General features: G+C 34.9%; 1 protein-coding gene across 9 annotated transcripts in view; it reads right to left on the reverse strand.

The window, feature by feature from the left end:
- Nucleotides 1-345: 345 nt before the first annotated feature.
- LOC145676199 (protein lingerer-like) overlaps nt 346-14,092 on the reverse strand; it is a 143,278-nt gene continuing 129,531 nt past the window's right edge. For 7 of the 9 annotated variants that reach the window (XM_081747158.1, XM_081747160.1, XM_081747120.1 and 4 more), the window contains one exon: nt 346-3,398. In XM_081747158.1, the coding sequence (XP_081603284.1) occupies nt 3,294-3,398 (105 nt within the window). In that variant the 3' untranslated portion in view covers nt 346-3,293. Of the gene's footprint in view, nt 3,399-13,352; nt 13,745-14,092 lie in introns of those variants that run through there. The other 2 variants (XM_081747161.1, XM_081747159.1) reach the window with 1 other exon arrangement.

The following is a 14,092-nucleotide window of genomic DNA, read 5'->3' on the forward strand; positions in this document are numbered from 1 at the left end:
CACTTTGGGATGAGTAGTACAGTATTTGAACACGCGTTTCAATGTCGCATGCACGATCCCCAGATTCAATTTCTCCAGAATTTTACGTGTGGGCATATTTGAAAAATGTGCTTATTTTCGCAACAAAAGCAGTAGTCATTTGAAATTTCGAAGTTACCCCTCGCTCCACCCATTTACGGTAGTGAGTAGTAATTTTAGCGGCATTAGATTTCCATCTTAGAAATGGAGGGAGGATTTTTTCTCCAAACATTTTTTTTATCTATGTTGTATCATTTTCGAAATGTTTCAGTGGAAAGATTAAAACGGAGCACTCTGTATCTAGGTATTCTGATTTAAAAAAAAAAAAAAAAAAAAAAAAAAAAAAAAAAAAAAAGCACACTTGAATTTCGTATCACTGTATTAAATGTTAAACTTTTGATAAAAACGTTGATACTCGATAAAAACGTTGATACTCTGTTAATCTCCTACAAATTACTTTTGTAGAATTAAGTTTAAACACTTCTATAGGTATACGGGCACGTTTAATTTACAAATGGTAATCCTTCATGTATATTATATATAAGGAACGTACACTTGAAATATACAATCACGAAACAAAATTAAACAAGCATTCTTCATATATATATGGACGTGTAATTACTGGAATGACATTTATAACAAAAACAATATAAACAAATGAACATGAATTGTTAATCCTGTGAAATAAAATTTTATTAAAATATTAGAATGAAAGAAAAGTATGAATAGACTGTTTGCAGAAAACTTCCAAGTATTAAATATTTTTATTTATAATGTTGGTAGCAACGACCTTATGCTTTCTTATGGACAAAAATGTCATGTGAAAATGATACAATGTATTTCGTATATTGTATCATTGAACACACACACACATCCCCAGAAAAAAAAAATATAATCAACCTTGCTTCTTCAAATGTAACTGAAACAAATTATAACAGTTCTTCAAAATAACACTTACAAGGGTGCAAAATATATTTTAAAAAAATAACAGCAAGTAAATTTCTAAACAATTGTTTTGTGTTTTATTGTTATTTTAATATATATATATATTTATATATTTGTTTTTGAATAGTGAGGATTTTTTTCTTGATTCAAACCTTGTCATCGATTTATTCCGTTCCACGACATAAATTCACTTGTAAAAAACACCTAAGATTCTCAAGTCTTCTGCAATCTCAACTAACATTTTATGTTGCTGCAACTGTACAGAACAGAGGTACATCTAAAATACTGCACATGGACCAGCAGGGTAGAAAAGGGGAGAAGAAATGTAACAACTCAGTCTTGAAGCCGAATTATATAACTGTCCCCTTGTTTCTATAAACACTGCCTTTTCAATCCTGCCCAAGTCCAATCCAGTTAGATGATAAATGAAGGCTTATTCTTCTTGTTTAATTAAAGGGCAAAGATTACTCCGCTGTGCTCGTTTGCCTCTCCATTTTTTTCGAATTTATTATTTTTATTAAATATATATAATTATATATATATATAAACAAATAAACAAAGCAGTCACTGGCACATGTATACGTAAATACATAAAGTTGATCACATCATTTTAACTTCGAACTTTTCATCTTCTCATTCATAATCACGCTGCTAGAGTCTAAACACTCCTAGAGAATAATAAATTAAAGCTCAAAGATTCCTTCTTACTCATCCACATTTCACGCAATGTGTAACTGTCTATTTCTTTCCTTTTTCTTCACCTGTTTGCCACTTTGGGAATTTGTTTTTAATCACATCTCTTCAATTCTGTATACCATGTTTATTAACGCTGGTTAAGCTTTGCCCTTTAAAAACATTTCCACATAAGAAAAAAAAAAATAACCCAATGAAACAAGGGTAAACGTTAGAATTTCTTATTTCAATTTCTCTTCTGTATTTTAGTGACCACGAAATGTCGCATGCTACACGAAGAAATATAGAAAATACAACTTGGAGAAACAATGAAATTTTTTTTAAATATTATTTTCTTTTTCAAAGAGTTCGTTCACTGTCAATCGCACTTACAAAACGAAACTAATCTACACATATAATACACATTGTTTGAGATACTAAACTTATATATATATATATATATTTATAGCAAGATATTACCACACTAAATATCACACTATATATCCAAACATAATCTACCATACAATGGTGGTGCAAGAAGCTAAGCTGAATACAAAAATTCTCTGCTTCTTGTATTAAACACTTAACAAAACCCCCAATATAAATACAGCCTTAATCGAAGATCACCTATACTTCACTTTTGTGAAGAAACTGACCAAGTCAGTTTTGCTGACAGCGAAAAATCTTACTTTTACAGGCTCGGTGGCCCAATAGGATATATATTGATATATATATTTATATATCACAGGGTTTAACAAACACAAAGAAACTTAATGTTAGTTTCACTTTTTTTACTTATTTTTTTTCTCTTTTACTCAATTATAGGTATTCTGTACAAGGAAATATAGTTATTATATACTGTGATTTCCCTCCATGTAAAACTGTTTTGGGCATTTATTTAACTATACAACGCTTTAGTTTTTTTTTAATATTTATATATATTTATAATGACAACCTAATCACAAGAAAATACCCCATACACAGCTATCAAAGAGGGAATCATCATAAACAATATTGAGGGAAATATAAAGAATCTTTGCACATGATACTTTTTTCTTTTTTCAATAAGTTCCCCTGAAATACAATAAAACCATCTGAATTTCAGATGAATTGTTGAAGTTAAACACGTGCAAACATTCAGATTTTACAGGAGTTTGGTATTCACCATGTTCATACAACTTAAAAAGTTTGTTTTCTTTCTTTTTAATTCAGTTCCCTTACTTCATATTACAATAGTGTTACAAAGCTACATAGATCTATACAGCATGACCAAAGGGAACATACATATTTATATATTTATATATATATATATATAATTTCTCTAATAAATGAATGCAAAGGAAAACCATCAAGAAGGATTTTATTTTGAATTATGAGCGCAATTTCCAGACTTATTTCTACATACCCCTTATTTTTTTCTTTCTTTCTTAAATCTACTGATTTTGTTTTTGAAATATTACAAACTGGTGACAACATACATTAACTCCACTTGTGGACTGTTTAAAACCACAATGCACCACCAACAAGAACCAATGAAGAAGTCCTAAACAGATATTCCTGTCCTAAATAACTCATAATAAATCCATTGTGTCAATACCAGGACCAGAATCTTTGGAATATTAAACCGTGGCCATTTTTCGTACATATTTTACATGAAGTTAGTTAGAAGCCCAATAACCACCCGAACTGTAATTTCCTTGCTTGGCTCCCGCTTTTGGCTGGGAAGAAGACTGTGACCTTTGGCCTGCTGTTGTTCCAGAATCCTGCAAATCAAGAATAAGAAAATTATTGTTTTAATATATTACGTTACTGTATCTTATTGTAACTAACTCTGTACGACTTAAGTAGAGAGACATACTTGTATTTGAACAATGTAAAGGGTAAAGTTGAGTAAGCTGGTATCTTACTTAAAACTGTACATATAAAATGAAAAAGAGTACATAATCATCACAACATTGACGGCATCGATCTCTTAAAAAGCTTTTTCTACCGATAACAAAATTTAGTATGTACTGATGCATCAATTAAGAGATTCGCAAATTACGGTTGCAGATACTTTTACAGCCATTATCCAGATATATCATAAATATATCGAAAACTTGAGGTCGATTACTTAATATTATCCAATTGAGTTAATTTTTCTCCCCTTTGGTATGATATGGAACCATTTTAGTGAGAGGGGAGTGAGATTAAAAAAAAAAAAACTCTTAGTCGAAAAATAAGGACTGCCACTAATAAATGTAACAATCCACCAGTGGCGTAGGGAAGGGGGAAGCCCAGAGGGGCCACCCCCAAAGAGGTCCGACAATGTACTGTAGTACTTTGATGTTTGTAATTTTTTAAATATATTTTTATGTATATATATATGTTTTTGTTTGTAATTTTTCTTTATGTACCTATAACAGCAATTGTCCCCCCCCCCCCAAACACACATTCTGGCTACGCTACTGCAATCCACTATCCCTAGTAAGTTTCTCTAGTTCACCTGCATTATTTAGGAGAGATTACGATTGCTATATTTAAAATTATCCTGTGCATATTAGAACTGCCGCTACAATAGAATATGCAATGCATTTTATTAAAGGTGATATCAAATGCTCATTCCACGTTAAAACACGAAAGATTCAATCAGTAATACTTCTGCGGAACTTAATATGGAGCTTAGCCCCTTTAATGGAGAGTAAAGATGTCACTGAGTTGAGTTGATTTTGAGTTTTACGTCCCTTTCAGCAGCGAGGCTATATGAGACGGTTACTGATTAACGTGGAATCCGAACATGAGCTCTCACCGGGAATCGAATCCGGGTCTCCCATGCCAAAGGAGCGTACGTTAACCGCTTAGCCATGAAAGAGCTCTAAGATATCATTGAATCGCGAAGAGTGTCTACAGATTTCTCCATTATACGGGACTGCGTCTGCAGTTGCAATCTCTTTTATTAAGCGAATCTGTTGACCCTCTTTCTGATTTAGTTCCTCTGCGGAACGTCTGAGGCGCGCTCTCATTAAAGGGATTAATAATAAGTTTAAACATTGCATTGTTTGAAATATGATACAGAAAATCGAGATGTCATTCATTCCATGTCAGACTATGTATGGAAAGTTACAAAGTTTAGAAATAGAAATACATAATGTATGACCTCTAAATTTTAGACAGAAATGTTAAACTCTCGTTGTGAAAGCGTAAAACAACGAGTTCCGTTATTACTGTCACCGAGGCCTCCAGAGTTAGTTTGTGATATTGCAGCACCCTTAGTTTGTAACATGAATAATAAATATCGCTTTTGGTTTTTTTTTAACATATATATTTGAAATATGCAATAATCTGACGTAGTACTATTTGAAAAATGACTATGTTGGACTGGCAACACTATTAATCTGTTACTATTGCAGAGCATGTCAAATGATTTTCTCCTGTCGATATTTGCATTACACAAATTTCAGAGTTTATATATAAGTTACAAACTTATTAATTTAAAAATTATATGGGTGCTTCAAGATAAAAGGTCTCTTCTATATATGACATTGAAAATGGCTCACAGACAGTACGATTCAACTGGCCACGAAATTAAAAATTCAAAACGATATGAGGATACAGAACTGTTACGCTAGTGACATACGACAAAAATCCTGTTTCGAAAATTGAACAGAAAATAATGTAGTTGATTAAACGTGGTTGAGAAATGTCATTTTAATACGGGAAAAAGCACTACACATGCTACTGGCTTACGCCAGCTTTTATGATTAATTTTTAGAGAAAGAAAAGGGGGCCCCGCAATTTTTGTTGATTTAGCTAAGGGTTTTGACTGGGCTATTTTGACAAAATTGCAACCATGGCTGAGCTAGTGGAAGGACTGAACTCATACAGAACTTGTGTAAGAAGTAGAGATGGGCAAAACAGTTTATTTGATAAAAACTGGAAACCGGTTTCTAGAAAAACCGACATTTCCGTTTTCTCCAAAACTGGTTTCGGTGAAAACTTTTGGAAAACATAAAACTATTTCTGTGGAAACGGAATCGGCTTCCGGAGAACAACGAAACACTATTCTGGTCCGAAATAGAACTAATTTTTGAAAAAATTGGAACCGGTTTTGAAAACCGAAACCGGCGAAACTCCGAACCTGTTTTGAAAAAAACCGAAACCAGTTTCGGTGAAAACCGCTAAGAAACGAATAATAAATCAGAAGACAAAATAAGAAGGAAGTGGAAGTGGAATGGGTGATACTTTTCATCCACTTCATCCATTGTATTTAGAGAAAATACTGAGAGATACGACTACAGATGATGACGTTTCGGTGTTGGTATATACGGCTCTCGGGATCTCAACTGAAAATTGATATGATCTTTAAAAACTTGAGAAAAATGTTAGCTAATAGAAGTTAGGAGTGGCAGTTTAGGGCGAGGCTTTATGAGACAAACATAGTTTAGGGCAGAATCCGAACCACCATAATGCGTTCAAATTTCACGGCTATCTTATCGGAATCCTATGCAGCAAAAACGCTCGCGCTAGCCACTGGACTAGCGGGCAGGGTTAGTATTACATGGAAAATTAGGATAAATGACTACTTTCAGTATCTAGGCAGTACACCAGTAAAGATCTACAGGCATGGTGAAACACCCTGAAGAAAGTATTTCGTGTGTTACGACTAAAAAAAAATATGTGTTGCACTGTACGGAAGCAGATGATTTTGAAATATTACTTTGGAAACAATATAGAAAATTAGCGGGTTCGAATGGAAAACCAATAAGGAAGAGCAAGTAATGCAAAGAAAAAAATGAAGAACTGTCAAATTACTGAAATGAAATTGATTAGATACTTATTTGTAAATTTATTCTAAGGGACGTGACAAATATGATGACAGGAAGAAGAGGAAGGGGAAAATACTACAACTGATTAACTCATTAAAACAAATTAACTCTACTATAAAACCAAAAATTCAAGACCGTAGTGTATGGAGATCTCCCAATTTGCTGTAAGTGACAAAAGAATACTTAAAATAATTTGTCACGAAAATTCTACTGAAAATACTTATAGGAATAGAAACCTACGCTCCCTCTTCCCCTCTAGTTCCTTTCACTCCTCTAGTTCAATTCGCCTAATACAACTAATATTTTAAAATCTGTTCCCATCACAGTTATTAAATGTTTATTATTTATTAATTAAAAAGCATAACCAAATAAATCAATTTTATTTTCCATCAGATAAGACTATTGATTTTACAGATTGGGTAAGACAAAATGTCATTTCTGTAAATATAGATTGTGACGTGTGTAACAGTTAAATTTATGGCAATTTTATGTTTTGTTTCCAATAGTTGTTCAAGGAGTAATGACGAAGTTAACGGAAATAATATGACACTATAGCAGTTTCGATACATACACAAGCTAAGGTACTCTCTTCATATTATGTATTGCAGTAGTCCAGTTAGTAATACGTAAGCGTAAACTGAAGTTTGACTTCCAAGATAGATGGAAAGGCTTTGTACACATTTTATTGCGTAAAATATGCAACTGGGCAGCCAAACTTGTTTGTAGAAAGTATGAAGTCGTGAATTGGATTCCAAATCACGTATGTGATCAGAGGGTAACTTTATTTCGGATGATTTTATTTTTTACTTATGTTTTTCTTTCTTTTAATTATTTAAATCGTAATTAATTTCCTATAATCTTAACACAGAAAGTATACTCATTAAACTAAGGTGCTTACTTAATATTGTATCCAATTCCATGTAGAAGAGGTTATAAACTATCCTCAAATACTGTATCTTGTGAAGAATCATATTAACTTCGAAAACACATTTGATGTGAAAGCTCGCCAGCAAAATCTCAATCTGAATGATAAACTAATAGCTGAGCAAAACACACCGATTTTTATTATGAAACTAATATTGTACAACAGTTTGGAGAAGTTGATAGTGTCTGATGAAGCGAAGTGTTTAGTTGGCGGAACTGTTACGAGATAGTTTTATAATAAAAATCGGTTTGCTTTGCTCAGCTATTAGTTAATCACTTAATATGTAATATGCAGAACTCATATAATAGAGAATAATACTTAATTTGAATTTCACAAACTCAGATGTTTTAAGTTATTAATGAAAATTTACTGCGTTCAAATCCACTTAAAATGCACTATATTGTCTTCAGCAACAGCTTTGGGAAATACATTATTTTTTCTTTTTCTCACTTCTCGGGAATTCACTTTGTACGTTTTTCATGTATCCAGTTGTCAATTTATGAGGCCTGAGTCATACATCATGGCATCTATTTTTTTTCTCGTGAACTGGGAACAACATAGAAAAAAATCTAAGATATACACTTGAAAGTCTATGACACGTACTTCTGAAAGTTGCCACCAAATGAAGTATGCAGAGCGTTGGGTGGAAGCACTCATCCAAATTCAGTCGTTGTTTAACAGTTGCGAGCAACGTGCTTACGTCAGGGCAGCAATTCTCTGCAGCAGAAATACACAGGAATCCCATACAAATATACGAAGAAGTGGGTACGCGTGCCCTCTCCCATATAATAGTTGCAAGGTGGGTGGAGGCCTTCAAGCAGGATGGCGTGTCAATTTCCGATTTACCTTCCAGTGGGCGTGCTGTCATTGGTAATCGAACACTGAATGAGAACAGACACTGGACAATGGTGCAATTAGCCCCGCAAATAGAAATTTCTGTATTGACAGTGCGCCGCGTTGTCAACAATGACCTACATATGCGGAAAATTTGTGTGAAGCGGGTACCACATCATTTAGCCAAGAAATAAACCCGCCAAGAGATATATCGCATCAACGCAGAATTTCAGAAACGATACGCCATGTTGAATCGCGTCACTGCTGTCGATGAAACACGGAAACTTGTATATGAACTAGAACTCAAAACGATAGTTCCAGGAATTGAGTCATCCTGGGTCACCACGGAAAAACAAGGTGCAACAAATCCTACTGCATCCTCACTGACCGAACTGAGTACTGAATTGCATGAAGAATGGCACAATATTCCTCTGGGAACCATCCACGACTCGTATACCAAGACGAGTCAGAGCTATTCTGCAAGCTACCGGTGCTTCCACCCCTTATTAATAAAGTTCCATTGTCTTCAAATGTTTCCATCATTTCGATAACCATATGTATATTTGTAATATTCACTACAGTATTTAAGTCTGTTCTGAAACTATGGGGTTTCGACTTCGTCGGCATATCCATGTATTTATTCCATTCACTTCTATGCTGGTTTCTTTACACCATGTGAGAAAGGCACTCATGTTAAATATCTATGAAATTCATATTGTAGCACACAGGGCAATAATCATACATCTCAGTTATTTTAAATAGTATCATGCATCTCAGTTATTTTAAATAGTATAAGTGCAAGTACAGTAAGTTGGACAAATTTAAGCATCAATAAATAAGCAGAAATGACATGAAAAAAAAAATGTTGCAATTGAATAGCATTCATATCATATTGATAACTGCTGATGCTGAAAGTTGCCTCAAAATTCGTGTATGATAGATTAGTCCTATCCTACTCCTATCCATTAAATTAGTCTAATACGAGGGTCACTACGAAAGTTTTAAGATGCGAAATAACTTATATACTTAAAATCAATTTAACACTTACATTTTCTACCATTACACTGTACACACTTTTGCATCCGCGAAAACCACTTTTGGAAGCAGTGTTGCCAGTCTTTTTCTTCAAGTGTTGAAAGTTCATTCTCGTAAGCCACTACAGCTTCTTCAGGGCTGCAAAATCTCTTCCCACGCATGCGATCTTTGATCCTGGGGAACAGAAAAAATCACAAGGGGCCAGGTCAGAGCTATACGGCGGATAAGTCATAAGTTTGACCTCTGTAGATTCTAAAAACTGAATTGTGATGTTGGCCGAGTGTGCGGACGCGTTGTCATGATGAAGCAGAATCCCACGCAATCCAGTTCTTGGACGCCGTTCCCGAAGCTTCTGGAACACTTTTGTTAGACAAACAGTGGTGTACCACTAAGCAGTAACAGTCCTTTGTTCTTCAAGTGGTACAGTTGCAGCACGGCCAGATTTGGAGAAGAAAGTTGCGACCATCTTCTTCCCCACACTTCGCGGGTGGATATTCATCTGAAAAGATCCAAACTGTAGACTGGCGTTTATTTTCAGGGTCAAATTGATAGATCCAAGTCTCATCACCAGTAACAATGTCAGAGACGCGTCGAGAATTGCCTCCATCAAATCTTGCAAGCATTTCTTCACACCATGCCACACGCATGCGCGTCTGCTGTTCAGTCAAAGTGTGAGGCACCCAACGAGATGAAACCTTCCTGAGCCGAAGATGATCATGAAGAATTTTTGTTACTGTTGGCGATCCAATGTTCACTGTAGATTCAATGTCCTTGAAAGTTGTTCGAGGATTTTCTCGAATTATTTGTTCGACAGCGGCAATGTTTTCATCTGACACAGCTGTTGCCGGACGTCCAGCTCTCTCTTCATCTTTAAGCGATGTCCGGCCTCTTCTGAATTCACCAAACCACCGAAAAATTGTAGCTCGGGAAGGAGCAAGGTCCCCAAATGACCCCTGCAAACGGTTAAGGCTCTGTGTCTCGTTCAAACCACTTTTGAAATCGTAAAGGATCATTGCCCGGAAATGTTCCCTTTCGAGCTCCATTCTAGACAGTAGAATACTGCTCACATCAACAAACAAGTGAAGGCGATACAGCCACGCCAATAAGCGAGGCGAGTTGAAACTCGCTTCGCTTCTTCGCTCTGGATACCACTACCGAACGCAATTGTTGGAATTCAAATACTGTGCCACAACAATGCGTATCTCAAATCTTTCGTAGTGACTCTCGTATAAGAGTTCCAACTGCGATTTGTTCTTTATTTTCACAAATTCAAAAATGCGACATTTTAAAATGGTACTTTTTTTTTTTTATCATAGATAGTAGGAAAAGTAACAGCAATCTACCTTAAGCGATGCAATATCTAACTTAACATGCTATTGAAGAGCTGAGCCAGGTCAATGATTACAGTGGAAATACTCTTTATAAGTTTCTATGTGCAGGTTACATAAATGAATATCAGCGGAAGACAGCTAAGCTTGTAGAATAATTTTATTTCCACTTGTAAATATAGTCTTTTGATATCTATCCATCTGGTCCAAAATTCTGTTTCTGATACGTATATTCTATTATTCGTGTTTAGATACGTGTATAGATTATTCGTATTATTCGTTGTGTGTGTTAATGATCAAAAACATACTAACTCATTTTCATATTACTAGGATCATACGAAAACAGTCTGTTAAACATTTCAGCTAGGCTCATAGAAACATTCCATTCAATCAATTCCATATTACTTCGAAATATTTGTATCCTAACTGTACAAAAACAACATGCCACAATAAAATTATAATTCTATGAGAGTTCTATACAAAAGTACTCAAACACTGCATGAGAAGTACAGTTATTTCAAACGTTGCGAGAACTCACTTACGCAGTACCATCAATGGATTAACTCAGTATTTTATTTAAATAAATACTTTCAACCTGAGGACAAAATTGGTAAGAGTCAAAAGAGGTTAGCAGAGACTGGACGGCAGAATAGTAGATCACTCAATACTAATTCAAAGGCTTTCTTGAGCACAAATGATGCTTATGAAATATACTGTAGATCTTTTTACAACAAGAAATTCTTGTCTCATTTCTGCGGATGAGTGGTTGCTAGGTACTTGTAAATCCACAACAAGAGCTGTTTTTAGTGTTCCGCAAAATTAAATACCGAAATGGAGGAGGATGAGTGTTTTAATTCTTTCCTGAAACTGGAGATTTATATTCCAAAAAAGCGTTTCCAAGCTACGAAACCACGCTTTTTAATCTATACGGTGTATATGTCTGTACAATTATTCGATTGAAACATACTTTCTATGCGATGTTATGTGACCACTTCTAAAAACGGTCTGCAAGATCCTAATTTATGTATATTCATATAGTATTTTAGAAACTGATTGTTTCTCTAACGTCCAATCTGTCCCTGTCCCTGTATTAACCTGATTGATTGAGGCTTAATGGGAACGTCAGCATTGAGGCTCTCTCTCCCCGTCACGATCAACACGACTGCTGAAATACGCACTGTCGTAAATACAATTTAAAAACGAATATTTCAAAATATAACAAAACTGTTGGAAATAAAAACTTAAAACAAGAAACAAAAATAAATATATGAAAATAACAAATATATAACAACAATAAATAGTAAATATATATCAATAAATATTAATAATAGTCAGGAGAAAATATATATGTAACAATAAATATTAACAGAGAAAATATTTAACAATAACAATAGTAAAAAAACAACATTAAAAGGTAAGAAATCACAGTTTAAGGCGAACCTTTCCACGTGGGCCGACTACCACCCACACAGTATTCATCAGGTCTTCCACCATGTCAGATTTCACAGAAACTGCAGGTGGCTTACGAACAGGTGTGGGTTTTGCTCTTTTCAGAGAAAGAACCATATCACGTGGATTTTGCTCTTTTCAGGGAAGGAACCGTATCACTGAGCTGGCGTATAACTGGCTAAAATTTAGGAGGGCCTATAAAGTGAGTGGTGAAGAGCTGGAGTTCACCGAAGACCACAACTAAAAGAAACACGTGGAGTTCACTCGTCGATGCGACTGCGTTCACAATACCTGGACTCTGTTCGGATGGAAATGCCGAACGTTTGGGTTGCCACAGATTTACATGAAATAGCTGCAATCGTAGCAAAGGGAATAGAAAGCGAGGAACGGATGGTTTCCTTTTTAAGTGATGCTTAGCATCGACAGCAGAGATCTCAACAATCATTAGCATTTCCCACGTTGACCAAGCACAATGCTCGCTCCTTACAGTTGACACAAAAGGGCTTAGCCACTGTACAGGGCTCCATACCTTGACTACCCTGGCCATAATTCGCACAAAAACAGCACTCGCATTACACGACGTGCTGTGTGCCCGAAGTGTTGATATTTGAAACAACGCACGGGACTGGGAATATAGAGACGCACCTTGAGTCGATAATAACCAGCCTTCACGTAGTTCGAAAGTGTAGACAAACTGAAAGTTGGACCTTATATTAAATCAGAGATGCAAATAAGCAACAAAATTTTACTCGCCCAAGAAAAAAGCTACTAGCCCACACCCCACAGTAGAAATTATTTACTTGCCTTCGGTATGATATTAAATACTCGCCCGCACCGATGAACCACTCGCCCCGGGCAAGTGGTTATTTGCATCCCTGTATTAAATGATCTTTTTTGTTGTTCTATCTATCAAAGAAATGTGTTTTCAGATTTACATTTGATAATAACTATTCACAGTATGAAGAACAGAACTTCACATGTATTGTATCCGGAATGATTTCACATAGTAAGACTGTTGGTTACACAATTCTTCTTCGAGACTATGATGCATTAATACGTATGCACTAGTTTATTTTGTTGTTACTTGATAACTGCAACAACTGTATTTGCACTGACAACGTAAGAACTACAAACTGAAGAAAATCGTCGATGAAATTCCGAACTGGAATTTTAAAAATAATTGTCATTAACTACAACCTAATCACTGTATACAACACGTAAAGTACGAATCGTTTGTACATTTTCTTCTCGAATATAGAAACTATATATACTTGGTGCTACTCCTATATTTCATGTATCGCAAATATACTACTGCTACAAAAATGAACTCGTTAACTGTCAGAAATTCGAACCTTAAACTTTATTTATTTCAGTTATTTACACTTGAAAATTAATACAACTGACATTTGAAAACTAAGAAAAACGAATATCAATACATATTACTACACGGTGAAATGAAAAAGTAAAGCACAGTAAAAACAAAACTCGCCGCGAATATTCTCAACTCTTGACAACACGCTTTTCTTTCTAGTTTCTCTGCTGCGGATTCAGGAATCTCCGCAGAACATCTGCTCTAGTTAATGTCAAGGGTTCAGGCACACACATTAATTTATGTAATAAAGTTTCCCGAATATCTGTCATCCTTTATCTGAATATTGAGATCCTGTGTCCACAAACTGGGTTCGACTTACAGACGACGTACCATCAAATCTCAAAATTGGAAAACAAGGTCTCTGAAAAAAGTATTTAATATTACTGTCTATGAACTGCACTTTTCACTACTGTAACTTAAACAAAAGAACGAAAAAGTAGTAGCAGTTAATAATGACCAAAAACACTATTTTATTTAAGAGCTGGAGAACGATAACGTAAAATGTTCGTTGTAGACTTGACAAAACTTATTGTTTACATCATTGGTTTTAACAATATACTTACTGAATTCGTACACACACACAACCATATGAATAGTAAGAATGTATTATACAAATACTAATTGTTAATCTTAGTGTTTTAGAAATCTAAAGTTGGTGTTAAGTGTTAACACCCTTAACACATCCCTGCATAATAGGGGCAGAGATTCA

Source organism: Thermobia domestica, chromosome 2 (genome assembly GCF_964235325.1).
Source record: "Thermobia domestica chromosome 2, izTheDome1.hap1.1, whole genome shotgun sequence".
In the NCBI taxonomy this organism is placed as follows: domain Eukaryota; kingdom Metazoa; phylum Arthropoda; class Insecta; order Zygentoma; family Lepismatidae; genus Thermobia; species Thermobia domestica.